This window comes from Marmota monax, unplaced genomic scaffold (assembly GCF_021218885.2).
Source record: "Marmota monax isolate L192 unplaced genomic scaffold, Marmota_monax_Labrador192_F-V1.1 WCK01_AAM20220418_F8-fsc00109, whole genome shotgun sequence".
In the NCBI taxonomy this organism is placed as follows: domain Eukaryota; kingdom Metazoa; phylum Chordata; class Mammalia; order Rodentia; family Sciuridae; genus Marmota; species Marmota monax.
In genome coordinates, this window is record NW_026695229.1 from 2,978,060 (window position 1) to 3,004,182 (window position 26,123).

Sequence of the window (26,123 nt, forward strand, 5' to 3'; positions counted from 1 at the left end):
GTTATGTAAGATGTTAACACCAGGGAAAATTGTGTAATGGTGACATAGTAATTCTATACTACTTGTGCAGCTTTTCTAAGAGTCAAAATATAAAATCTAACAGTTAAAATATCAAGTAAACATTAAAAAAAAAAGTACAAAATAGGCCAGGCCTGGTGGTGCACTCCTGTAATCCCAGTGGCTCAGGAGGCTGAGGTAGGAGAATCCAGAGTTCAAAGCTAGCCTCAGCAAAAACGAGGTGCTAAGCAACTCAGTGAGACCCTGTCTCTAAATAACCTTCAAAATAGGGCTGGGGATGTGGCTCAGTGGTCAAATACCCCTGAGTTCAATCCTGGTACCCCCCCCCCCCAAAAATAGGGTGTATGAATATATATAAATAAGCCAATGTATAGAAACTGGGCTGCCATATAAAATGTCTTTTCATGCTGACATTCATTTCCCGTTTTGTCAACAATGTTCTGCTTTCTATGGGGAAATTATTTCATCCTCCTCGGTCTGTGGTTCACATTGGCACTAATTCCAAAGTTGGTCCTAACATGTACAGTGTTAATCAACAATGAGAATTTTTTTTATTTATAAATAAGAATTTTTTTATTTACATTTTATGAGAACATATGTCCTGGTACCAACTTAAAAGCAATGTTTTCCCCACAGAAATTACTAGTCCAAGTTTTTTTTTCCTTTTAATTTACTAATGTAAGCATGATTGTGCTAAACACTCAGAACAAAGGTCAGCAACTGGTGACCTGGGGTTGGGATTTAGTAGTTTTGACTCAAAGTGTCCAAACATTTAAAAAATTTGTTGGGCTTTTTACACTCTTGGTGGGACTGTAATTAGTAGAACCACTACGGAAAGCATTATGGTGGCTCCTCAAAGGACTAGGCAGGGAACCACTGTAGGACCTAGCTATGCCACTTCTCAGTATCTATCCTGAAGAATTAAAGATAACCTTAAAAAAATTATATATATATATATATACACACACACATTATATAAATATAGTTATATATATACAGTTATATATATAGTTATAGGTAGACACAATATCTTTATTTTATTTTTATGTGGTGCTGAGGAACGAACCCAATGCCTCACATGCCAGGCGAGCACGCTACCTCTGAGCCACAACCCCAGCCCCAAGAATTACAGTTATCTTTCTACAATGATACATTCATACCCGTGTTTATAGCAGCACAATTCACAATAGCCATTATGGAACTCTGGAACTAGCTTAGGTGTGTATCAATAGGTGAATGGATGAAGAAAATGTAGTATGTATGTGTGTGTATACATACACACATACACACACAATGGAGTTTTGTTCAGCCATAAAGAAAAACGAAATTATGGCATTTGGAGGAAAATATAGATCATCATGTTAAGTGAATAAGTCAAAGTTGGAAGGTTGAGGGCCCTGTTTTCTCTCATTTGCAGGAGCTGGAGAGGAAACAGGAAAACGGGTAGATATACAAATCAAAGGGAGATCAGTAGAGGAAAGGGAACAAGAGGGAGGACACATGGAGGGAAATCCTTGGGCATGATATTGGCCAAATTAAATTGTGTACTGTACAAATATGTAACAATAAATCCCATCAACACATACAACTATAATGTACCAATAGCAATCGTAAAAATTATTTTTCAAAGCTGGGTGTGGTTGCATGCCTGCAACCCCAGTTGTTGGGAGCTTGAAGCAAGAGGGTTGCAAGTTGGAGACCAGCCTGAGGGACTTATGGAGACCTGTCTCAAAACAAAAGGGCTGGAGATGCAACTCAGAGGAAGAGTGCTCCTGGGTTCAAGCTTCAGTACCACACACACACACACACACACCGAAAAAAAGAAAAGAAGCTGGAATCACAGGTGCACCTGGCTCTTTCTAGGAAAAAAAAAAATATATATATATATATATTTTTTTTTTCTCCCTCTCCCTGAATACCAGTGATGAGATGCTTTACTTCTGAGTCACATCCCAGCCCCCTACCCCTTTTTTTATTTTTAAATTTTGAGATGGGGTCTCACTAGGTTGCTTAGGGCCTTGCTAAATGACTGAGACTGGCTTTAAACTTGCAGTCTTCCTACTCTGCTTTCAGAGCTGAGATTACAGGCATGTTCCACCATGTCTGGCTGTGGGAGTCTGTTGAAAAATGAGAACACCCCGCAAAGATATATTTTCACATTGGGGTTACAAAGTGATTAGTTTCTCACCTTCTTTCACATGTTAAAATAGCTAGGAAAAAGATCCCCAAGAGACATGCTCCTTCTTTTGCCTTAGCAGTCCTCTCTGGTAACTAAATAATACAGTTGCTTCAGTAACATATGTAGACTACCAGGTTAAAAGATCGAAGGAAGAGGTAATATGGACCTATTTACTTAGATGTTTTAGAATCATCAAATTAGAAATCTTTTAATTTTTTTAAACATTTATTTTTTTTAGTTGTAGGTGGACACAATACCTTTATTTTATTATTATTTTTTAATGTGCTGAGGATCGAACCCAGTGCCTCACGCATGCTGGGCAAGCTCTATATCTCTGAGCCTCAACCCCAGCCCAAATTATAAATCTTAACATGTTTAAGGGTCATTTGGTAACAAAAACAAAAGGAAAAACGTGCTGATACTTCTGAATGATGAAGCTTTCCTAAAACACAAAGTAAACAAGAGGAAATGAAATTTGAGTGCTGGACTCATAAAACACAAATTTATCATGAATAATGTGCTCACCTAAAGAGAAATGAAACAGTTTCTTTTGGCTGCCATTATCCTAGCTTCATATTTCATTGGATTTTGGTGGTATTTCTTTAACAAATCTAAAGTATTAGAAATCAAGTCCTATTGGGACCTGGAAATATTTGCAGCATTCATTGATATTGTATATTGATGTAATGAAAGTCAGCCTGTAATTAACAATTCCAGCTTCACAGAACATGCCAGTTTTGCTTTTCCCACTAGTCATTCCCCTTATAAAAACAAATTAATAAAACTTTTACTTTTTACAACTCTATGAATGGTGTGATGCTTTTAACTAATTAGGGTTCAAAGGCATGAAACAAAATAATGTGAAGGGATTTAATACAGATATTTAGGGTCTTAAAAAAATCACTGAATTGACCCCAGGACTGCCAAAAAGCAAAAAAAAAAAAAAATTACTGGTAAGTCAGAGGAGGAGCTAGGCTAGAACTCTTTGGAATGCTTCCTGAACAATATAGAAGAATCCACTAGGGAAGTTACTGGCTCTGAGTTCAGGCTAGATTTGGAGATATCACTAGCAGTAGCAACATCTCTACAACTAAAGATACCAAGACATACATACATTATATATATTTATATTTAAAATTAATACACTTTTCTGACCAGTTTAGGTTTACAGAAAAGAGCAAAATGTACAATTAATTCCCTTATATCCTTTCAACTTCTCAATTTCCCTTATTGTTAACATCTTAAAATGGGTGCTGGGGTGAATGCCTATAATCCTAGGTTCTTGGGAGGCTGAGGCAGGAAGATCCTGTATTCGAGCCCAGCCTGGGCAACACAGCAAGCAAGACCCTATCTCAAAACAAAATGAAACAAAATGAAAATCTTGCACTAATGTTATGATTGAGGAGCCAATATCCATCTATTAACTAAAGTCATAGATTACATTAGGTCATTAGGGTTCACTCTTTGTGTTGTATATTCTATGGGTTTGTGAAATAGGGTTACAGTTATATGTATCCACAATTACAGTATCATACAGAATAATTTCACTTCCCTAAAATAGTGCTTCACCTATTCATCCCTCTGTCCACATACCCTTTCTTCTTCCTTCCTTCCTCCCTCCCTCCCTCTCCCTCTCTCTTTCTTTCCTAGAGGTGCTTTACCACTAAGCCACATCTCCAGCCCATTTTATAAATTAATTGATTTTTAAAAATATATTTTTAGCTGTAGTTGGACACAATACATTTTATTTATTTATTTTTATGTGGTTCTGAGGATCGAACCCAGCACCTCGCATGTGCTAGGCAAGAGCTCTACCGCTGAGCCACAATCCCAGCTCCCCATTTTATTTTTTATTTTGAGACAGGGTCTCACTAAGTTGGTGAGGACCTTGCTAAATTGCTGAGGCCAGCCTCCAGCTCACCATTGATCTTCACCACTGTGCAGGGCTTCCCAGCCCTTTCAATTCCTGGCAACTAATAATCTTTTTACTGTCTCCATAGTTTTCCCTTTCCAGAATGTCATGTAGTTGGAATTGTCTGGTATGTAGGTTTCTCTGTGTTTTCATGGCTTGATGCTCATTTCTTTTTTATTGCTGAATCACATCTCATTGACTCAGTGTACAAGTTTTTTAACCCATTCACCTACTGAATGATGTTTGTTGCTAACAAGTTTTGAAAAAAATGAACAAAGCTATTACAAATACTTGTGTGCAGATCTTTTCCCACTCATTTCAAAAAATATCAATAAGTGTGATTGCTGGATCATATTAAAACAGTATGTTTAGTTTTGTAAGACTACCAAATATCTTTCAAATTGGCTGTACCATTTTGCACTCACACCAGCAATGAGAGTTCCTGTAGCTCCACATCCTCACCAGCATTTGCTGTCAGTGTTTTGATATTTTGATATCATAATACGTGTATAGTGGTAATTTCTTCTGTGTTGCAAATATTTCCTCCCAGTATATGGCTTTTCTCTTCGTTAAGTGGTTTTTTTTTTTTTTTTTTTTTTTTTTGTACCGTGGATTGAACTCGGGGACACTTGACCACTGGCTACATCCCCAGCCCTGTTTTGTATTTTATTTAGAGACAGGGTCTCACCGAGTTGCTTAGTGCCTCACTTTTGTTGAGGCTGGCTTCGAACTCGCGATCCTCCTGCCTCAGCCTCCCGAGCCGCTGGGATCGCAGGTATGTGCCATTGCACCCACCTTAAGTGTCATTTACAGAGCAGATTTTTTTTTTTTAAATGAGATCCAATTTCTGAGTTTGTCGTTCATGAGTCAGGATTTTACTGTTGTTTCTTAAAAAAAAAAAAAAAAAAAAAAAAAAAAAGACATCGCTAAGTTTTACCAAGCGTCTTTGGGCACGGCAGTCTCCTTGTTTGCCTGTCTTCAGAGCTTGTCATTGCTCCGACCTTTACACTTTTTAATATCCGGGACTCGTATCTGTTAAAGAAGGGAAGCTCTTCGTGGGAGGTCTCAACTTCAACACCGAGAGCAGAAGCTGGAAAACCATTTCAGCAGCTTTGATCATATATCTGAGATGCTTGTCAAGGCCCGAGAGACTCAGCAGTTGCGCGGTTTTGGCTTCATCGCCTTCACCAACCCAGAACGTGATTCATAAGCTATGAAAGCCATGAGTGGCGGACAGCCACTGGATGGTCGCCAGATCCGTGTGGAGCCTGCAGGCAAGTCTTCCCAGGGCGCCAGCGGGCGTTCTCCGAGGCCCCCGGGAGTGGTCGCAGCCACTCTAGAGGAGTGGGGACCAGGGCTAAGAGAGTGGCAGGTAAGACAGTTGGCCTGGAGGATACGGATATGAATATGGACGTCACGAGACTATAGTAGCAGAAGCCAATGTGTTTAAGATAGCTACTCGGGAAGGAAAAACACTTTTTTTTTTTTTTTTTAATCCAGAGGCCCTCAACCACTGAGCCACACCCTAGACCTTTTAAATTTTTTATTTAGAGACAGGGCTTTGCTGAGTTGCTGAGACTGGTCTTGAACTTGTGATCTTCCTGCCTCAGCCTCCCAAGCGTGTGCCATTGCACTTTGGCAGGAATAACACTTTTAATCAGGATCGTCCTTCCAAATTGCTGTATTTATAAAGATTTTTCCAGCTGCGCTAAAACATGCTTTAGTACACTGACTTCTATTTTTTGATTGAACTCCCAAGGTAGCCTGTTAAAGATATTTTTAAAAACTCCATGTGTTCTTAAACACACACACACACACACACACACACACACACACATATCTATATATCATATATATTGTATATATATATATATATATATAAAATCATTTAAAGATTTAAAGATTCTGGGACATTCATAGACCCCAGATATTTTTCCTTTTACCAGTTTTTATTATTTTTTTTGGGGGGGTGGGACTCTCAAGATCATTGCTTCTGGAAAATAATTTGCCCAGGTGAATTTTTAAAAAATTGAAGTGCATCTAGGGACATTTTATTTATTTTTATTAGAGCTTTATAGTTATATATAGTAGCTGGATTCATTCCAACCAACTCATACATATGTAGAAATTGATTCCAGTACACGACCCCCCTCACCCCTTTTCCCTCCCGTCCTTTCCTCCCCTCTCCCATTCCCCTTCCTCTACCCTACTACAACTTCCTTTTGCTGGTCTATGAATTTTTATTTGATTTATGTTACCCTATTCTTACTTCCCCCTTTTCTTTATCTTACTATAGCTTCTGCATATGAAAGAAAACATTCAACCTTTCAGTTTCTTGAGTTTGGCTTGTTTCACTTAGTATGATATTCTCCATTTCCATCCATTTACCAGCAAATGTTATAATTTCATTCTTTTTTTATGGGGAAGCAGAACTCCATTGTTTGTGTGTGTATCTCCCAATTTCTTAACCTATTCATCTATTGACAGGCCTCTGGGTTGATTTCATAATTTAGCTACTATAAATTTATAGTAGCTATAAACACTGAGGAAGCTGTATTGCTGTAGTAAGCCAATTTTAGATCTTTTGGGAAATTACCAAGGAGTGGGATAGCGGGTTCCTGGAGATGTTGTTCCATCCCTAGTTTTTTTTTTTTTTTTTTTTTTTTTGGTGTGTGTGTGTGGGGGGGGGGTACCAGGGATTGAATTCAGGGGCACTCAACCACTAAGCCACATCCCCAGCTCTAGTTTTTGTATTTCATTTAGAGACAGGGTCTCACTGAGTTGTTAGGGATTCCCTATTGCTGAGGCTCATTCCAGCCTCCTGAGCCACTGGGATTACAGTTGTGTGCCACCATGCCTGGCATCCATCCCTAGTTTTTTGAGGAATCTCCATGCTGCTTTCCAAAGTGGTGGTACTAGTGAGTAGTTCCACCAATAATGTACAAATGTAACTTTCCCCTTATAACTGCATCAGCATTTATTCTTGTCTGTATTCTTGATCATTGCCATTCTAACTAGAGATAAAATCTTATTGTAGTTTTGATTTGCAATTCTCTAGGTACAATTTAATTACCTGTATGCAATGTTTATCATAACTAAAAACTGTACCAACTTGCTGAGGATGGTCTTGAACTTGCCATACCCCTGCCTCAGCCTCCCCAGCTACTGCAATTACAGGTCTGCATCACTGCACCTGGCAGGATTGTTTTGAATCTACAAATCAAGTTGGGAAAAAATGACTTGACATTATTATGAGTCCTCCTATCCATGCAGATGGGGATTCTCCATTAATTTAATCTTGATGTCTTTCTTCAGTTGTAGTTTTTGTCATATAGATCCTGTACTTTTTTTTGTTAGGTTTATACCTAAGATGTCTTTCCCTTTCTTTCTTTTTTTTGGGGCACTAATGTAAATGATATTGGATTTTTTTTTTACATTTATTTTATTTGTTTATATGTGGTGATGAGGATCGAACCCAGGGCTTCACACGTGCTAGGCGAGTGCTCTACTGCTAAGCCATAACCCCAGCCCACTGATATTGGATTCTTAATTTCAAGTTTCAATTGTTCAATGCTAGTATATAAAAAAGGAATTGATTTTTGTATATTAACCCTGTTTCCTGAAACAACATAGGAACTAGTTGCTTATTGTTGCAGTTTTGTTTTTTTAATCCTTTGTGACAATCATGAGCATGACTGAATCTGTGAAGTTTTATTTCTTCTTTCCTGATCAATATAATTTAATTACATTAGCTAGAACTTCCCACATGATGCTGAACAGAAGTAGTGAGAGAGGACATCCTCACTGTTCCTGATCTCAGTGGGAAGGCATCCCCACTGATGTCTTATCATTAGTGTTAGCTTTAGGTTTTTGTGGATGTTCTTTATCAAGTTGCAGAAGTTCCATTCTTTTCCTACGTTGCTGAGAGTTTTAATTATGAATGAGTGCTAGATTTTGTTAAATGATTTTTCTATTAGCCTGGTAATATAATGAATTAAATTGACTTCTTTTTTTCCCTCCCAGTGCTGGGGATCAAACTCAGGGCCTCACATATGCCACATTAGTGCTATACCAACGAGTCACATCCTTAGCCCACACTGACTTTTGAATCAACCTTGCATACCTAGAATAAATATCACTAAGCCACAGTGTATGATTTTTTAATATACTTTTGGGTTTGCTAATGTTTTGTTAAGAATGAGTGATACTGTTGTATAGTTTTTTTTCCCTTGTAATGTCTTTTCTGATTTTAGTATTAGGGTGATGATTACATATAGAATGTAAGGAAGTTAGTGTAAATTTTTATCATGAAATCTCTCAATAGAGAGAAAATTAAAGTGTAACCTACAGTCAGTTTTAATGAATCTTATTATTTTCTGAATTTGGATTCCTTAAGATACATTCCACTCATCTAGCTAAATTTATTCAAAGTCTATATAGCCTCAACCCCAACCCTGGATAACTGTCATGGATATAACATTTGTACCTTTGTTCATGTTTGTATATTATTGCCTTAAATTTATGTCTATAAACAAGATAAAATATTGTTTTCTTTTTTAAATTTATTTTTGTACTGGTGATTGAACCCATGGATGCTCTACCACTGAGCTACATAACCAGTCCCTTCTTAAAAATATATTTATTTTGAGACAGGGTCTTGTTGCTAAGTTGCCTGGGCTGGCCTTGAATTTGCAATCCTCTTGCTTCAGCCTCCCAATTTGCTGGGATTACCAGGTATGTAAAGTATTATTTTGAAGGTTTTTAAATTATATGGTAAGAATATCACATATCCTTTGCTTTGCCTTTTGTTAACTTAAAATTATGGTTTAAGAATCATGTATCAAGTGGCCATAATTTACTTGAAGCCTGATTTCTATTACACTACGCAAATATACAATTTACCTTTTCTACTACTGATGGTCACTTAGATTATTGCTAGTTTTTTGATCTTACAAACATTACTGCAAAGAACATTTCTGAATATTCCTCTGTACACAAATACAAGTGCAAGCATTTCTCTAAGTTACATATTGTGGTAGAAAAAAATTAACTCATGTTTTTTTTTTAATTCTCATTTTATATGCAAAAATAATTTTGCAAAGACCAAGGCTTTCAGACACCTTTATTCAGCAAGACGATTATCATATTTTGATGTTGAGTTAATTATAAACACAGTGAAGTTATGATCAGTTATCACAAAGTTAGTGAGCAAATAATTTGACCTATTATCACAAACTCGAATAAACAATTTTTTGTGCTTAATTATTTTTATTTATTTTTTATTTTATTTTTTTTTAAAGAGAGAGAGAGAGAGAGAGAGAGAGAGAGAGAGAGAGAGAGAGAGAGAGAGAACTTTAGTATTTTATTTTTGTTTTTAGTTTTTGGCGGACACAACATCTTTGTTTGTATGTGGTGCTGAGGATCGAACCCGGGCCACACGCATGCTAGGCGAGCGCGCTACCGCTTGAGCCACATCCCCAGCCCCCTTAATTATTTTTAAAAGTTTACATTTTGGGAGTACTGGGGTTTGAATCCAGGGCCTTGTGCATACTAGGCAAGTGCTCTACCATTGAATTATATCCTTCAGCCCTCTGTTTTACATTGAGAAGGGTCTTATTAAATTGCCCAGGAGGGCCTGGAACTTTTGATCCTCCAGTCTCACCTCAAGTTGATGGGACTACAGGCCTGTGTTAACATGGCTGGCTAATGTTTTATTTTTCTATAATACCATGTTGATAGGTTAACAGTCTTTGGAGGACATTAAATACAAATATAAGAATTTTTTTATTTTTAACTTTTTTTTTAAAAATTTTTTTTTAGTTGTAGATGGACACAATATCTTTATTTATTTATTTATTTATTTATTTTTATTTTTTTAAAATATTTATTTATTTTTATGTGGTGCTGAGAATCCAGTGCCTCACATGTGCGAGGCAGCCGCTCTACCACTGAACTACAACCCCAGCCCCTAAGAATGTTTTAAAGGATTAATCTTTGAGTAAACACTAAACAAGCACAATTAATGTAAATTTTATGGTACTGGCTATGTAAAATTTGTATATAACTATATAAAAATCCTTCTAAATATATCCACATTCTCCAAAGTAACTTTAACAAGTCTTAAAGAGCTTTCTTATTGAATCTTTTTTTTTTTTTTTTTTTTGGTACCAGGGATTGAACCCAGGGATACTTAACCACCAAGCTACATCTCCAGCCCTTTTCTGTATTTTATTTAGAGACAGGGTCTCCTTGAGTTGTTTAGGGCTTCACTAAGTCGCTGAGAGTGGCTTTGAACTCCGATCAGGCTCAGCCTTCTGAGTCACTGGGATTATAGGTATGGGCCACCATGCCCAGTTTAAATCTTATTTATGAATGTTTTCAGCCTCAATCTTAGAAAGGCTTGAATCACAAAAGCTAGGGTCACAACTTTCCATTACCCAGATGTACATTTGCTAGGTTTTAAGATATTGAGCATTGTCATGTTTATTATACTGCCAAATGCAGTAATTGGTTGTACTAGTTTATATTCCTATGAGCATTTATATAGGATGCTCCACATATTAATAATTATGTTTAATTTGAATTTTATCAATCCTATGAGTGTAATATGATATTCAGAGTGCTTTAATCTATTTTTTTTATTATTAGTAGTAGGGATTAATTTGCTTACTTTCTATCTGGATTTTGTTTTTCTTCTGTAATTGTCTTTCTTGGTCTGTTGGGCTGCTTGAGTTTTTTTTTTTTTTTCCCATTGATTTTTCTGAATTTCTTTACATTATTCTGAATGCAAAATGTGTTATGTACACTGTGAAATATATTATCCTTTAACTTTGTAGTATCATTTGTTGTGCAAAAATTTTAAATTTTAGGTCAAATTTGCCAACCTCTTATGTTTTTTGTATATTGTATAAGAACTCTTATTACAGGTTCATAAAAGGTAAACTAAATTAACTAAACCTTAAACATTTAAGTTTGGCTTTTGTATTCTACTTGAATTTAGTTTTGAATGGTATGAGGTAGGAATCCACTTTTATTCTTTTCATATTCATAAACAAGTGACCAACATCACTTCTTGTCAATTTTCCTCCAGTAATTTATAGGGCTATGTTGTAAATTTTTTAAAAAATATTTATTTTTTAGTTGTAGTTGGACACAATACCTTTATTTATTTTTATGTGGTGCTGAGGATCGAACACAGGGCCTTGCATGTGCTAGATGAATGTTCTACCGCTAAGCCACAACCCCAGCCCTTATTTAGTAAACTTTTTACATGGTGTTTCTAAGGCCTCTACTTTTGTTTCATTCATCTGTTTATTGCATCAATCAGTCTTTAGTTTTACAAGTTTCCTTATCTGATAGAGCGAGTCTATTTACCTTTCTTCAGGATTTTTAAAAAAAATATTTTTATTAAATTGTTAATGTACTTTTAATTTATTTATTTATATGTAGTGCTGATAATTGAACCCAGTGCCTCACACATGCTAAGCAAGCACTCTACCACTGAGCCACAACCCCAGCCCTTCTTCAGGCTTTTTTATGACAAACCTTGGTCCTTTTCTTCTTTCACATAAAATATTGGAACTGCTTTGCAAGACCCACAGAAATTATTTGGAGATTGTGTATTTATAAATGTACAATATTACCTTTCTATCAATGAATTATCTCTTTCCTTTAGTTATGCTTTTTCAAAAATGCTTTGTGATTTTTTTTTGTTCTTCCCTCCTCCAAGATCACAGCTTGGTATGGAGTGTGTAGCATTTTTGATGGGTATATAGTTGTTATGGTTTGAATGTGAAATGTGTGAGACAAAGTAAGGTTTGGAGGAGAAATGACTGGGTTATAATCTTAACATAATCAGTGAATTGATCCCTATGAGAATAACTGAGTGGTAATTGGAGGCATATGGAGTATGGCTGGAGGAAGTGGTTCATTCCGTGCATGGCTATGAGGTGTGTATTTTGTATCTGGAGAGTGGAGTCTATCTCCTTACTTCCTGATCATCAGTGAGCTGCTTTCCTCCACCACATTCTTTTGCCATGATGTTCTGCCTCACCTGAAGCTCCAAGGAATGGAGCCTGCTCTCTATGGACTGAGGTCTCTGAAACCAAATTTTTCCTCCTCTACAATTGTTCTGGTCAAATCTTTTAGCTGACTAAACAAACAAAAAACCAGGAGTGCTGTAATTGCATATTATTCTTGGACCCAGAATAGTTCAAAATTTTGCTCTTCTTTGCAAATAAGGTCATTTTCATCTCTTCTGTTTTAACTCTCATAGCTCAGTTCTTCCCATTTCTCTGACTAGTGTATCTAGTTTTAAGGATGCTTCTTCTTCAATCTAGGTGCCCTATTAAAATAGATCTTCTCCTTTCCAGTTAAGTATATTGCAGCAATAAACTTCCAGATGCTGAACCATCACTGAATTCCTGAAATAAAACTTTATTGGTTCATTTTTGTTTGTAACTGAATTATGGTCATACCATATTTAGGATTTTTGACAACTATGTTCATAGTGAAATGTCCTACAGCTTCCGTTTATTTCCTTAGCAAAATTTGAGATAACTTTTTATCACAGGTTTAAGATATGTTACTTTGTTTTTCCTAAAAGGTTATAATAATATAGGAATTATGTATTTAACATAGGTTTGGAAGTCTAGTGTCTTATAACATAAGACATGTTTATCAATTCAATATCTTTAAATAAATTATTCTGGTTTTATTTCTTTTCAATTTTGGTAACATTTTTCTAAAAAATGTTTATCTGTTTTTAAGTACTCTGATAATTCATATTGTTACTTTGTTTTTATCTGTTGTAATACAATTTCATTTTTAACCCTCAGTATATCAGGAACAAGGGTTATTATCACTTATCATCTGGGTTTAATTCTTAATTTAGGAAAAATGCAGTATAAAATTATTTAGAAACAATTTTATTAGAACTTTTGAAATATCTACATAGGAAACCCAAATTTTAATTCACTATCGTCCTGGTTTTGAGGGTATTTTTTAATGTCCCTGAATGTAACTAGATGCTCACCCAACTGTCATGAACCCAGAGCATATTTATCTTATGAATACTGATACTGAAAATAAAGTATCAAATTGCCTCTTATTAGGATCAGTTTTGCACTTGTACCATCATAATGTAATACTTTATATACATGCATATATTTTTTCCTGCCAAAGGATGGCAATATTTGCTTCATAGTTGGAAAATATTTTTACTTTCATTTATAAACACAAATTAGAATAGACTATTACATTGATCTCTTTCTTTAGAAAAACCTTTGATACATACTTTTAGCACTTGTCTACTTCCAAATCCTATCAATTATGATGGACAATACAATATTTTTATTCTTAGCAATCTATCATACAGATTAAGCTTGAGAAAATTTTTCTAAGATACTGTCTGAAAATTTTATACTCTGAAATTTTGCTTATAAGCTCTACTTTACCATCGTTTTTAGAAACCATAGGGCATATTTGTCTAATAATCATAAAGCATGTTATTTTTCTTGATTATTAAGGATTAAAAATGCTGTACTCCCAGTTTGTGCACGGTGGCGCACACTTGTAATCCCAGAGGCTCGGAAGGCTGAGGCAGGAGGATGGCGAGTTCTAAGCCGGCCTAAGCAAAAGGGAGGCTCTAAGCAACTCGGTTAGACCCTGTCTCTACCTAAAATACAAAATGGGGCTGGGTATGCGGCTCGGTGGTCAAGTGCCCCTGAATTCAATCCCTGGTACCAAGAAGGAAAAAAAAAAAAAATGCTGTATTTCCAATTGTCTGAGGAAAGCTTACAGATTGTATCTCTAGACTGCTTTTGTATCTTCCTGAAACATAATGAAGTACTTGGAGGAATGCAGTAAGAAGAGCACAGGATGATGCAATAGTGACTTACTTACTACTGCATTATCCTTTGGGTGATTCCATCACTGTTGTTTTCTTACTATTTTATACATTTTTAAAGCACAGTTCCTGATGTTATAACAACGATTAATATTTTTCCTTTTCTTCCTCAATCTTTGTTTAGTTTATCCAAAGAGGCAACTTTGCTTTTGCTGACATTCTCCATAGTTTGCTTTATTTAATTAGCTTATTCTTGAATCTGGTGGGGAGGGGTATTTTTTCTGTTTTTAAAATTTATTGATACTTCAGTTAGAAAACATCATCTGTATATAAACCAATTCTTTGAAATGTGCAGATGCTGACATACAACATTCATAAAAAAAATGTATATATGTACCTGTAAAGAAATATATGTAAATCATATAGATATGTTGTCTATTTTGTATATAGGTTCTGTCTTTACAAATTCTGTATCTCCTTGATGCATTTTTTTAAATACAGGTATTAAAATGTCCAGAGAGTTAGTTTAAATATACCATTTTAGATGCATGTTTCTCAAACTAGCAAACAGGTCCCATTTTTTCTCATCCAATCTAATTTTTTAAATGTTTTTTTTTTTTTTAAAGGAAATTTTAGACTCACTGTGACTACTGAAATATTTGGATTTTGTTTTATTTTTATACCTTTTTTCATCCTTCTTTGACTTTGCTTGGATTCATAGTTTATTAAAACTTCAACTGGTTTGAGATCTTTAAAAATTTTGGTTCCATATTCTTTTTTTTATTTAAATACTTTTTAAAGGTGTTGATGAACCTTTATTTTATTAATTTATTTATATGTGGTGATGAGAATTTAATCCAGTGCCTCATACATGCTAGGCAAGAGCTCTACCACTGAGCCAAAAGCCCAGCTCTGGTTCCATATTCTTAAGGGCAATTTTGGAAAGTAAAATACCCCTTTATATATTTTATTGACATAAAACATTTTTATCATTTCAAAAATTACGAAGTCATTTCTGTAATATTAATAAATTAATTGCATTGGTTTAAAGTACTTAATGAATTCTAACAATTGAATATATACCATCACTCCTTAACACATGAACAAGGTTTTATTTAATAGAATATACTCCTTAACACATGAACAAGGTTTTATTTAATAGAATATTTGTATTATTTTGAATTTGCATTTTCATTATACTGCCCCATGTAATTTAATCTCAATATAGTTTAGTGCTTAAATGTCTTTTACTGCTACCTTAATCACATTTTTCAAAGTATATTAAAATCATATTTATTGAAATAATTTTTTTCAAAATTTAAAATAATGATTCCAATGACTACAAATCTCCAAGTGTTGAAGACTGTTGTCTTCAACAACTACTATTCAATTGATAAAAATAATAATGAGTGTTAATAATGCTAGAATGAGTTAATAGTGATTGTGTTACTATTTTTAAAATCTCATTCACAGATTTAAAAAGGGATAGGTGCTGTGGTTGTGGCTCAGTGATACAGCACTTGCCTAGTAACTGTGAGGCGCTGCGTTTGATCCTCAGCACCACATAAAATTAAATAAATAAATAAAATAAAGGTATGGTGTCCAACTACAACTAAAATTTAAAAAAAAAAAGGGATAGAAAAATATCTTGTCATAATGATGCCACTAAATTCTTGTACTCCTTCAAAGTTGTATGCTGAGTCATAAATTGATCTATTACCAAATTATTTTTATAGTCTGTTATTAACAATTCAAGCTTTTTTTCCATTTTGTTAAAAGCAAAGAACTGAAAACTACTCCTGTTGGGTGTGTAGTAGCACATAAACGTGGAGGCAGAATTTTAAACTCAAGGCTAGCCTCAGTAACTAATGTAACCCAGTCTCGAATTAAATTAAAAATAGTTGGGGATGTAGCTCAGTGGTAGAGCATTTGGTTAGCATGCACAAGGCGCTGGGTTCAAATACCTATACAAGAGGGAAAATAAGAAAACCACTCTCATTGAAGACCCCATTTTTTCAAGTAATGCTCAATTTCTTGGGAAGTTATCCAAAAGGCTTTACCATGACTTATCTATAAGTCTTTAAGAGTCATCTTGCTTGTGGTACTTAAAACTAGAACAGAATAAAAGCACCATCATAACATAGGAAATTACACAAATTTCCTAGAGATAACTATACACACTAGAGATTTTATGACTGATAATTTAAGAGAACAGAATATATGTATTTGATAAGTAAAGCTGATTTTCTAGTTGGACACACTATGTCCTAAACTATATTTTGGAGACATTCTCTCCTATCTTTTCAGTGTATATGGTACCTCATCAAACTAAAGACAATTTTATTATCTCAGAAATTGACATGTATCTTAAAATCAATAGCATAAGTTTAACTGGCAGTGTGTTTACTAACTAGCATTGTTAGGATTTGGATATGAGGTGTCCTGTGTTAATTCAAGAATATTCATAGGTAAAATATTGGACTGAGAGCTGTAACCTAATCAGTCCATACTAGTTTGAATGAATTAATTGGGTGGTTAATTGCATGCACGTGGAGCATGGCTGGAGGACCTGGCTCACTGGGGGCATGCCCTAGAAGGGTTCATCTTCCCTGTGTCCCCTTCCCCTTTTTGCTTTCCAGATAGCATGAATGCAGCACTCCTCCATCATACCCTTCCACCATGATGTTCTGCCTCATCTTGGGCCCAGAGTAATGGAGCCAGCCCACTATGGATGGAATCTCAGTAACTGTCAGTTAAAATAAACTTTCCCTCTTCTAAGTTGTTCTTTTTGAGTATTTTGGTCACAGAGATGAAAAACTGATATACATTAGTGAATATATATAAAATATATATAAAATAATCAATCTTATAATAGTCTTAGGTGAAAAATTTTAGAAATTAAGAACAAAAATGTGGAATGATATTGGCCAAGTTACACTGTGTGCCATGTACAAACATGTAACAACAAATCCACCATTGTGTGCAAGGATAATACATCAATAAAAACTATGGGGGAAAGAAAGAAAAAGTCACTAGTAAGTTTAGGTCTTATATGAGGTATACTGATAACTACCATGTGTCTTCTAGTAAAAACCACAAAGTATTTGTTAATTTAAACCTAAATACCTAGTAGGAATGAAAAAGCAGAGAAATGACTGTCAATAGCAGGATACGAGCCTACATAAAACAATTATGGACACTAACAGTGTACTGACAAAGGTTAATGAAAATGTTTCTTTAAAATATGTTCCAGAAAGTATAAAATTACAAACTTACCTCTAAAACATGTTCTTTTAACATGAAGATGTAATGTTAGTATGACACAAGTAAACATGGAACTTTTCTTCCTCCTTGAAATCATGCAAATTATGCTGAGACAGGGATTGAGATACATTTATCAGGCTCTTTATCATGATTGAAAATGGTAGAAATACCGAAAGCCTGCTATACAGCAGATCAACCAAAACCAATCATGCTTTTATACAAGATTCAAATATTCTAATTCTTAGATGAAGCAGTCTTACCATTTGCTTGTTGTCTATAAAGAAGGTATTTTTGCTTTCATGTATGTTCATGCTCTTAGCTTTCTTTTCCCACAGTTCACCCGCAGAATTTTTTTTTTTTTTTTAATAGTCAGGAGATAAAAAGGCATTGTCAACAGTCATCTCCTTACTTGACAGTATTTAAAAAAAAATATTTGTTTTGGTTTGTTTTTTTAGTGGTAGGTGGAAACAATAACCTTTATTTTTAAGTGGCGCTGAAGATTGAACCCAGTGCCCCATGCATGCTAGGCAAGCACTCCACCACTGAGCCACAACCCCAGTCCCACTTAACAGTACTTCTGAATTCTGAAGATTTCCACATGGAATTAATGTAACCCATTTCTAACACATATTTTGCTTTTTAGGGTTGTCAGAAAGGTCTGCTTAGGGTAAAGGGAAGGGATACATCTTGATGGGGTAATGGCAAGGTTCTGGAAGAATATGGGGAAATTTGAATACTGTTGGGGTAATTTTTGAGAAAAACAATATGGTACAGCTATTTTTACTTTTAAGTTGTAGACAGACACAATACCTTTCATTTTATTTATTTTTATGTCGTGCTAAGGATCGAACCCAGGGTCTCACATGTGCTAGGTGAGTGCTTTACACTGAGCTAGGACCCTAGCCCACTACAGATTTATTTTATGAAATGGGAAAGGATGAAAAGTGGAACTGGTATTATCCCTTTACCATGGGCATATTCTTAGGTAGATCTTTTTCTAACAAATACATCATATGGGAATTGAGGATCTGAATTTGGATTCTGTTAAAACTATCCATGCCTGCGTATTCCTTGGAAAGTAAAATACTCCCAGGAGTATGCATACCCTTGTTTGAAGACCCTCTCTGCGGTTTACATTGTCACCATTCTTTAATTATCTGAATTCCTAAGAAGCACACTCAAGGATTTTTTTCAAAAAAGATGCTCAGCAATTCTATGAAGAATTTTAAAATGTGTATTCTGGAATATTAAATATCCAATCACTTTCTATTTTAAAGAATGATCAATTCCTTTCACTCAGCTAAACAAAGAATAGAAAATAACAAAATGACCAATGCCATAAGAACTTTGATTAGAGAATACAGTAATGATGGTGTACATACATTAAAATGTTCTCTTAAAAAAGTCAGACAAGGCCAGATCTCTGTAAGTAAATACTGGTAACTTGGCAAGAAAGAAATTTTTTAATATATTTCACTTATAAAAGTACAGTAGTGAAATAAAACGCACAAAAACCATTAGAAGAGTTACATCTGAATGTCTTCCAAATATTGTATGAATACATTCACATAAAATTGTTCCTAATTTCCTTTTCTTTTTTTGAGACAGTCTAGATAAATTGATCATGCTGGCTTCAATTTTGTGATCCTCTTGCCTCAGCCCCCTGAACAGATGGGATTATAGGCACCTGCCACCATACCTGGCTTCCAAACTTTTTTTTTTTGCCAATTATCCCAACAATCTCTAGAGACTAATAATTATTTCCAACTGTCATTTCCTTAAGATATTTCTTACCTATTAAGTTCAATAAAAGCTATTTACAAAAGCATCCTATTTTTGTAGAGAATCAGTAATTTTATATAGTATAAGTTCACCATACATCATGACCTCAACATGGAAAGATGTTAGAGAATAAGGGCTTTTAAAATGCTGAGTGTAATTACTAATCTGTTCCTTTTATATACATGGGAATAGGCAGATAAATATCATAGTTATAATTAGAATTTCTATATTTACCCATCAGATATTTATAGCCTACAAGTTTTTTTTTTTAAAGAGTATATATTTTTAAATACATTTTATTTTTTAAATTTATTTTTATGTGGTGCTGAGGATCAAACCCAGGGCTTCCCATATGAGAGGCAAGCACTCTACTGCTGAGCCACAACCCCAGCCCCTAGAGCCTACAAGTTTTATAGGCACTATTCTAAAAACTGAGGACACAGGGATAAATGAGTGCTTACTATGTGCCAGGCCCTGGCCAAAGAGTTTCACACATATGAACCTATTTAATCCTCAAACACAACACCTCTGACAGATACTGTAAATTTCCTCATTTTACATATGAGAAAATTAAGGCACTGAGAAGTAAACTCATCCAGCTAATAATTGGTAGAAAGAGAATTTCCAAAGTGCTGGCTCTCCTGGAACTATAATTAATCTAAAATCCTTCCATTCTGTTTTGTCCCTATGAGACATCCAATGAACTGAACATAACTGGGTATGGCTCAAACATTTCATTCTTAGATTTTTTTTTTGGGGGGGGGGACAAAATTTTAACTAGCTCTCTAGTTTGTGCCTTCAAAACATCTAAAAAGATTTCATTGCACATTGTAAGGCTTAACTTTGTTTTTCATAATTGAGGAAATATTCATTTTTTTACTTCCATTGTTATAGATACACACACATAGCTTTCCTTTCTTTAGGAAACCATTTCTCTACTCCAGTAGGCTCAATGGGGCTAAAGATCACAGAACTGTCTTCCAATATCGGGTTGGATCTGTTATTCAAGCTCAAGGGCCTTATTGCAATGGTCAAACTTAATTGGCTTAAGAATACAAAACATGTCTGAGCATGGCTTCTTCAAGACTGATGGAATTAAGAGATGCTCTTTTTGTGATGGAAGTTATTTGGGTTTGATGGTAAATATCTTCTTTGGTCTCAAAAGTAAATGACTATAGTGATAAGAGATAGAAATTCAGATGAAATACATTGATCTACCTATGCATGAATATCCTTGTCTTTTCTGGTTTAATAGTATAAACTTATTCTAAGTGGGGTTCTGTGATTTGAAATCAAGTTTCAAAGTGTTTCAACAGAAGCATTAAATAAAATATGCATGTAGAAATAGAACTTTGCTATTTGCTTCCTTTTTAGGAATATAGAACTGTCTATAGCTAAAAGAATAGACATGAGATAGAAATAGTTTATCTATTTCATTTTAAAAAACAATTTGCAAAACATTTACCTATAAATTCTAAGTGATTACAAAGCATTATTTTAGTTATTCTACTTCTTTATCATACCACAAAACCACAATATAGCTAGAAAGACAAAATGTTTTATTTTAAAACATTAGAAAAACATTTAAAAGACAAATGTCCATTATATAACCAGGAATGTTAAATATATTGAAATTGTAAGTCTAAATGTGATAGGCACTTTCAGAGAACTAAATACTGAAAATTATCCTACATTCTTCTCTAATAACAACACTTGATATAATGAAAAATATCAAGACCCTACTAATTATTCAAAATCAACATCTTTGGGTTCAACTTATTTTCACAAGTAAAAGTTTTGTCCAAGATGTTCCTGACACATGAAGCTTCCAGTTGAATTTCAGAAATGTTAACAAAAGTATCTTCCTTTTTTGCCTGTGAATGTTTGAGTATTGCTGTATTGTTGGCTTATGTCCACTACAGATACTGGTTCTAGGCCAGCCCAAGGATCTTCAAGCATTGAAGGCTTGAAATAACTTTCCAACTCATTAGACATTCTTTTTTCTCTACCACGCCCTGATCCAAATGGTGTGGATGTCCTTGGAGAACCCTTTAGGAAAAAAATCATCAGTTAAAATAATAAAAAAAAAAACATTTAGTAGAGGTAACTGGTAGTTTTTTTTTTTTTTTAAAGGCTAATGGGGATCACATTGCTGGTTAAAAGCTGTCATATGAAACCAGGTATGTTCAATTGCTAAGTCCAAGTTTCCTTTAATCTAGTTTGTGTTAAAGGTATTTAAAAAAGTTTAGCATACTTATTTAATAATAATTCCATGCCCACTGTCCCCTCAACTACTTTTTTGAGTTGCCAATGTAATAAATCTGCTATTATTGAAGACTAATGGTGATGAAATCAAGTACAAGCCGTGACAAAATACTTTTTTTTTCCTGGAGGAAAATTAAAACTTTTTTTTTTTTAACCCTATACAGAACTTCTAAAACCTTTCTCATAGAAATTTACAACTCATTAGCTCCAGGCTCAAAGGGGTGTGGTTGGTTTAGCATATACAAAGTTGGAAAACACTGAGCAGAGACAAGCCGAAGAAATCCTAGACACAATACTCCGTCTTGTATTCACTGAGAGAAAAGGGAACTTCCACTATTACCGACCTTCTCTTGAGAGAACTTGGCCCAGAAGACAATGAAGCTCAAAAAGAGAGTTTAAAGAAAAAAGAAAGAAAAAAAAAGTTGACAGTTGCAGGAAGATGGCAATAGCCTATAACCTAGAAAAGTTATATACTGGGATTCTTTCACTTTTCCCTCCCTCAGAGCCCAGTTGCTCAAAATACTTAACTGAAAACGAACTGGTAAGGCCCACAGCAAATAAGAGATAACGGAGAATTAGGGAAATCTGTGTATGAGTGGCAGCCTACTCGTTAAAAGCACAAAGGCTCTAGAGCAGAACTACAGCTCTACCATTTTTAGAATAATCTTAAAATACTTCTCTAAGCCTCAATTTACTCATCTGCAAAACAGGGCTAACAACAGTTATCTCACCTCACAGAGGATTAAACAAAATAATCCACACAAAGGGAATATTAGCACCATGCCTGCCATTCAGTAAGAGCTCGGCAAACGCTGGCTATTATTACCTGGGGGTGGGTCTGCTGCTGCCCCGGGGAGTAGCCGAATTGCTGCTGGGACCCCGCGGGGGACTTGGAGTAGGAGCCAGGGTAGCCGCCAGGAGACGGTGACCCGAACCGGCCCCCCGAGAAGCTGCCGCCGTGTCGCGGAGAGTGGGTGCTTCCGTAGGGCCTAGACCGGTGCCCGTAAGGCGGCGTGTTGTGCGGGCTCCCGTACCCGTCCCGAGGGGAGGGCGGCCGTGGTCCGCCCCCGCCCGGGGTACCCCGGAAGCCGCTCCCGCCACCCCAACCTCCTACACCCGGGGCTGGGTAAGGAGGGGTCGGGGGTCGAAAATTCGGACGATGCATTTCAGGAACCAAAGCCGAAGTCCTCACTGCCGCGTTCTCTCACCGGAACTGTGCCGACCAACCCGCCACAGATAACTGGTTGTCCTTTGCCAAAGCAGTCCTCCAGCCGCCCGCGCCCTACTGCGCTTGGGTTCCGACGTCATAAAGGTTCCGCAAGGAGCGGCAACATAAATAGGTTACTGCACAGTGGGGAGACTGAGTAGATTTAAGTGAAGGAAAAATGATGAAGGAAAAACGGAACACCCAGCCAAGCAAGCACTCTTCCAGGGTGGCGGTCTTCAGGCCGACCTACAGGGAAGTAGTCCGCTTGGCTGAGGGAGCGACTTGGGTCGCACTCTGACCCGCCCTACTGGGGCGGGGCCTGGCGTGTCCGCGGGCGCCCCCAGTGGCTGCGGGTGGTGCGGGCCTGGCTCACACCCGGACTCGAGACGTCTGAGAGCAGCGCGATGCAGGCGACGCTTGCGAGGTTGGCGGCTCTGCGGAGAATCGGTCTCCCCTCCGGCCGGGTCGGCGGGAGGGGGCTGTGGACAGGCCGCCCGCAGTCAGGTACCTTCTAAGACTCCGACCGGGCGGCAAAAGGTACCCAGCCCCAGGTTTCTACCGCGGGGTGTCTGCGGAGAGCGCCCCCGTCCAGCCCTCTGGCCTTTCTCGCCTCCGGGCGTCCTGGCTTGGTGGTTTGGCAGTCGTCTTCGCCAGCTGTCGGGGCTCCGCGGGTCCTCGGGTCGCCCTGCTTGGTAGCCACGTTCCAATCCCCGACTCCGACCTAAGGGCTCGCCACTGTGGGCGCGTTCCCTGCTCGGTCACACTTGGCGCTCGCCTTGATGCTTTCCTTTACTCCTGCCTTGCCCCCAAGTTTAAATACTTAAAAAGTATACATTATTATTATTATTTTTAAAAGTACGCCTAACGCTTAGCTGCATTTCAGAAAGCAGCTCTCTGCTTTGAATAACTTGAGAAGCTGAAGTAAAACAAATGAACAAATGCTGGACTTCACCCTCTTCGTTTCAGTTCTCTCTAAATGGGAGATAGTCAGGGAGAAGGTTAGGAAGTAGAGAGACTAATTTTCAAAAAGAGCAAAATGTGGCCAAAGCTCTTAAAATCTTGATTGTTTTATAAAGTTGTGTTAGGAAAAAAAGTGTAATATTTAAGAATGACACTTCATGTATAATAAACACGACTTTGTATCAGATGTCTGTTTCAGAATCTTATTTAGAGGATGAAATTTAGGTTTACTACTGTATTATAAACCTTTCTTTACTACCTCAGAATGTTGTAATAGGGATCCACTATGAATTTTGAAATCTTAACCTTTTTTTTTTTTTAAAGAGAGAGAGAGAGAGAGAATTTCTTAAATATTTATTTTGTTTTAGTTATCGGCCAACACAACATCTTTGTTTATATGTGGTGCTGAGGATCGAACCTGGGCCGCACACATGCCAGGCGAGCGCGCTACCGCCTGAGCCACATCCCCAGGCCAAAGCTTAACCTTAAGACTCATTAAATCACAGCCTGATGAGTAGCTGGGACCCATGCTTTTCATTGCTCTTCATTCTGTCTCTTTGACATGTTCTGTGACATGCCATGTTGAAGAGCGTGATGTCTTCTAGGCTTCCATCCTCCTTGATAAACGGAGATTTAAACACAGACTTTTCGTTTTTGGTGGTTTATTCTGGGCAAATTCCATGGTTCACCCATATTTCTTTTCTCCTGTAGACATAAATTGTAGAGTCATTTAAGGTAAGAAAATGCCATCAAGGCTTAGTGATGGAATTAAGGCTTGAGGACTCCAGTTTATCCACAATATTATAGTCCTGTCCTGGCTAAAAATCCTTTTTTTTCCAACCATCGTGCTTAACTTATTGTCCTGTACTTGAACACTCAGATCTTTATTGAATAAAAGCTGGGGATGGCAGAGGCCTTCCTTAGTGTGGGCAAAACCCCGGATTCAATTCCCAGTACTGCAAGAAAAATAAAATGCTGCCTTCCCCCCAAGTTTAAATACTTAAAAAGTGTACATTATTAAAAAAAAAAAGTACTTATTTACTGAATGAATAAGTCACATACATCGTGTAGATCAGTGATTCTCATCTTTTATGTCATCAGTCTACATTATGGAGTGGGCAGAGAAGTGAAGGTAGTGAGGGAGTGGAGATCAGAATTACCTTTTTTTTTTAATAACTGTCAAGTGATATAAACAATTTGGTCTCAACTTTGTTAGTAAGGTAATATAAGTAATTTTTTAAAAAACTTGGCTTATGCTTCAGAATGTTTTTATCTTTTACACATATGAACTTGCATTGGAAATGGGAGAGGGTTGTAGTTGTAGTTCAGTGTTAGAGTACTTGCCTGTCATGTGTGAGTCATTGGGTTCAATTCTCAGCACTACATATAAATAAATAAAAATAAAGGTCCATCAACAACTAAAAAAATTTTTAAAAAAGATTGTGTGGGGAAGAAATATAGTGGAAAATTTTGACAGGTAGGTTATGCATGACTGTTTGCCTCTCAGCACATTTACAAGTATATATGAGGACTGAGGGAGAATGAATCCTTAGTAATTATATGAAACTCCAGATCCAGTTGGTACTCTTCTGAGACTAGGCTACTTTCTTCTTTACAGATAAGAAATTGTCCAAGAGAAGTTAAAATGACTTGCCTAAGTTCACAAAGCAAGCAGAAGTAGCACTAGAACTGAAGTTCTGAGAATTTCAGGCAAATTTGCCTCCTAAGAAATATAAATTGATAAACATTGCATCCTTTGAAAAATGCAGTAGGTAAAGAAGCATGTAGAATTTTGAAAGTGGAACTACTGTGCGGCTTTAGATTTAGAGATTAGTAGATGTAACCTTAACTATTGAATCTTTATAAGTATAGCCAGGGTGTTGTCATGTTTTTACCAAGGAGTTAAAGTCTACATGTCTGAGCTGGTGGGCGTCAGTTCCCCCAGCATTTATTTGTATTGAATTTCTTTGTGTGGAGGTGAGCTTAGGGGAAGAGAGATGAAAGGGAAGGGAGGAAGGATCAGTGACTAGGTGCTGTCTTCAAATGGCATTGTGTACAGAGGGATCAGTAGGTAGAAGAACCTCAAGAACTTTCTGAACTTCTGCCTGAAGAACCCCCAGAAATAATTGGTTAACTTAGTGGTGGTGATGTGTTTTAGAAGTACTTCATTAAAATATGAATACCAAGACAAGGAAATTTAAGTATAAATATAAATGGGCTCTTGTCTGTTTTTATAAAGCTGTGGATCTTTATATCTAAGTTTTTTTGTGTGTTCATTTTTCAGTGGGTTTCAAAATTTGTTTTTTTCTTCATAGAGCTTTATCTTTTTAAAAAATATATAGTTTTAGTTGTTGATGGGCCTTTATTTTATTTGTTTAAATGCAGTGCTGAGAATCAAACCCGTGCCTCACACATGCTAGTCAAGTGCTCTACCACTGAGCTATAACACCAGCCCATAGAACTTTATCTTGAACAAAAAAAAAAAAAAACAAAAAACTTGGAAGCAAAAGAGCTATTTGTAAAGCAGGAATTAGGGTCCCAGAGCCCTGCTTACTCTATACCCCTACATTTACTATCCTCTGCCTTCCACTATTACCAAAGAGGCTCTGGGGCCCCTCTGAAGAATTCCTAGAGCTCTGCAGAAAGGGTTTGAACACCACAATCTTAAGTAGGTGTCAGGTATTAACCA

At 36.3% G+C, this 26,123-nt stretch overlaps 2 protein-coding genes across 8 annotated transcripts in view; one reads left to right on the forward strand and one right to left on the reverse strand.

Moving 5' to 3' along the window:
* Positions 1 to 20,544: 20,544 nt before the first annotated feature.
* Mplkip (M-phase specific PLK1 interacting protein) lies at positions 20,545 to 22,759 on the reverse strand. Its single transcript, XM_046437778.2, has 2 exons — positions 22,094 to 22,759; positions 20,545 to 21,051 (listed from the first exon to the last, which is right to left on the reverse strand). Exons 1-2 carry the CDS (start codon positions 22,430 to 22,432, stop codon positions 20,851 to 20,853), a joined length of 540 nt encoding a protein of 179 aa, XP_046293734.1. The 5' UTR covers positions 22,433 to 22,759; the 3' UTR covers positions 20,545 to 20,850.
* Positions 22,760 to 22,820: 61 nt separating this feature from the next.
* The window catches only part of Sugct (succinyl-CoA:glutarate-CoA transferase), a 724,801-nt gene continuing 721,498 nt past the window's right edge, over positions 22,821 to 26,123 (forward strand). For 4 of the 7 annotated variants that reach the window (XR_009226097.1, XM_046437777.2, XM_046437775.2 and 1 more), the window contains exon 1: positions 22,821 to 22,978. Coding sequence is in view for 3 of the 7 variants with exons in the window: in XM_046437777.2 (XP_046293733.1) it covers positions 22,879 to 22,978 (100 nt within the window). In the remaining 4 variants the exon portion in view is untranslated. Of the gene's footprint in view, positions 23,012 to 26,123 lie in introns of all 7 variants that reach the window. The other 3 variants (XM_046437773.2, XM_046437776.2, XM_058576850.1) reach the window with 3 other exon arrangements.

Bases quoted from the DNA above. Each gene is read 5' to 3' on its own strand.
- Mplkip (XM_046437778.2), bottom strand. From the start codon at position 22,432: ATGCATCGTCCGAATTTTCGACCCCCGACCCCTCCTTACCCAGCCCCG. The intron at 21,052-22,093 runs GTAATAATAGCC...TTTTTCCTAAAG, and splicing joins AGCAGCAGACCCACCCCCAG to GGTTCTCCAAGGACATCCAC.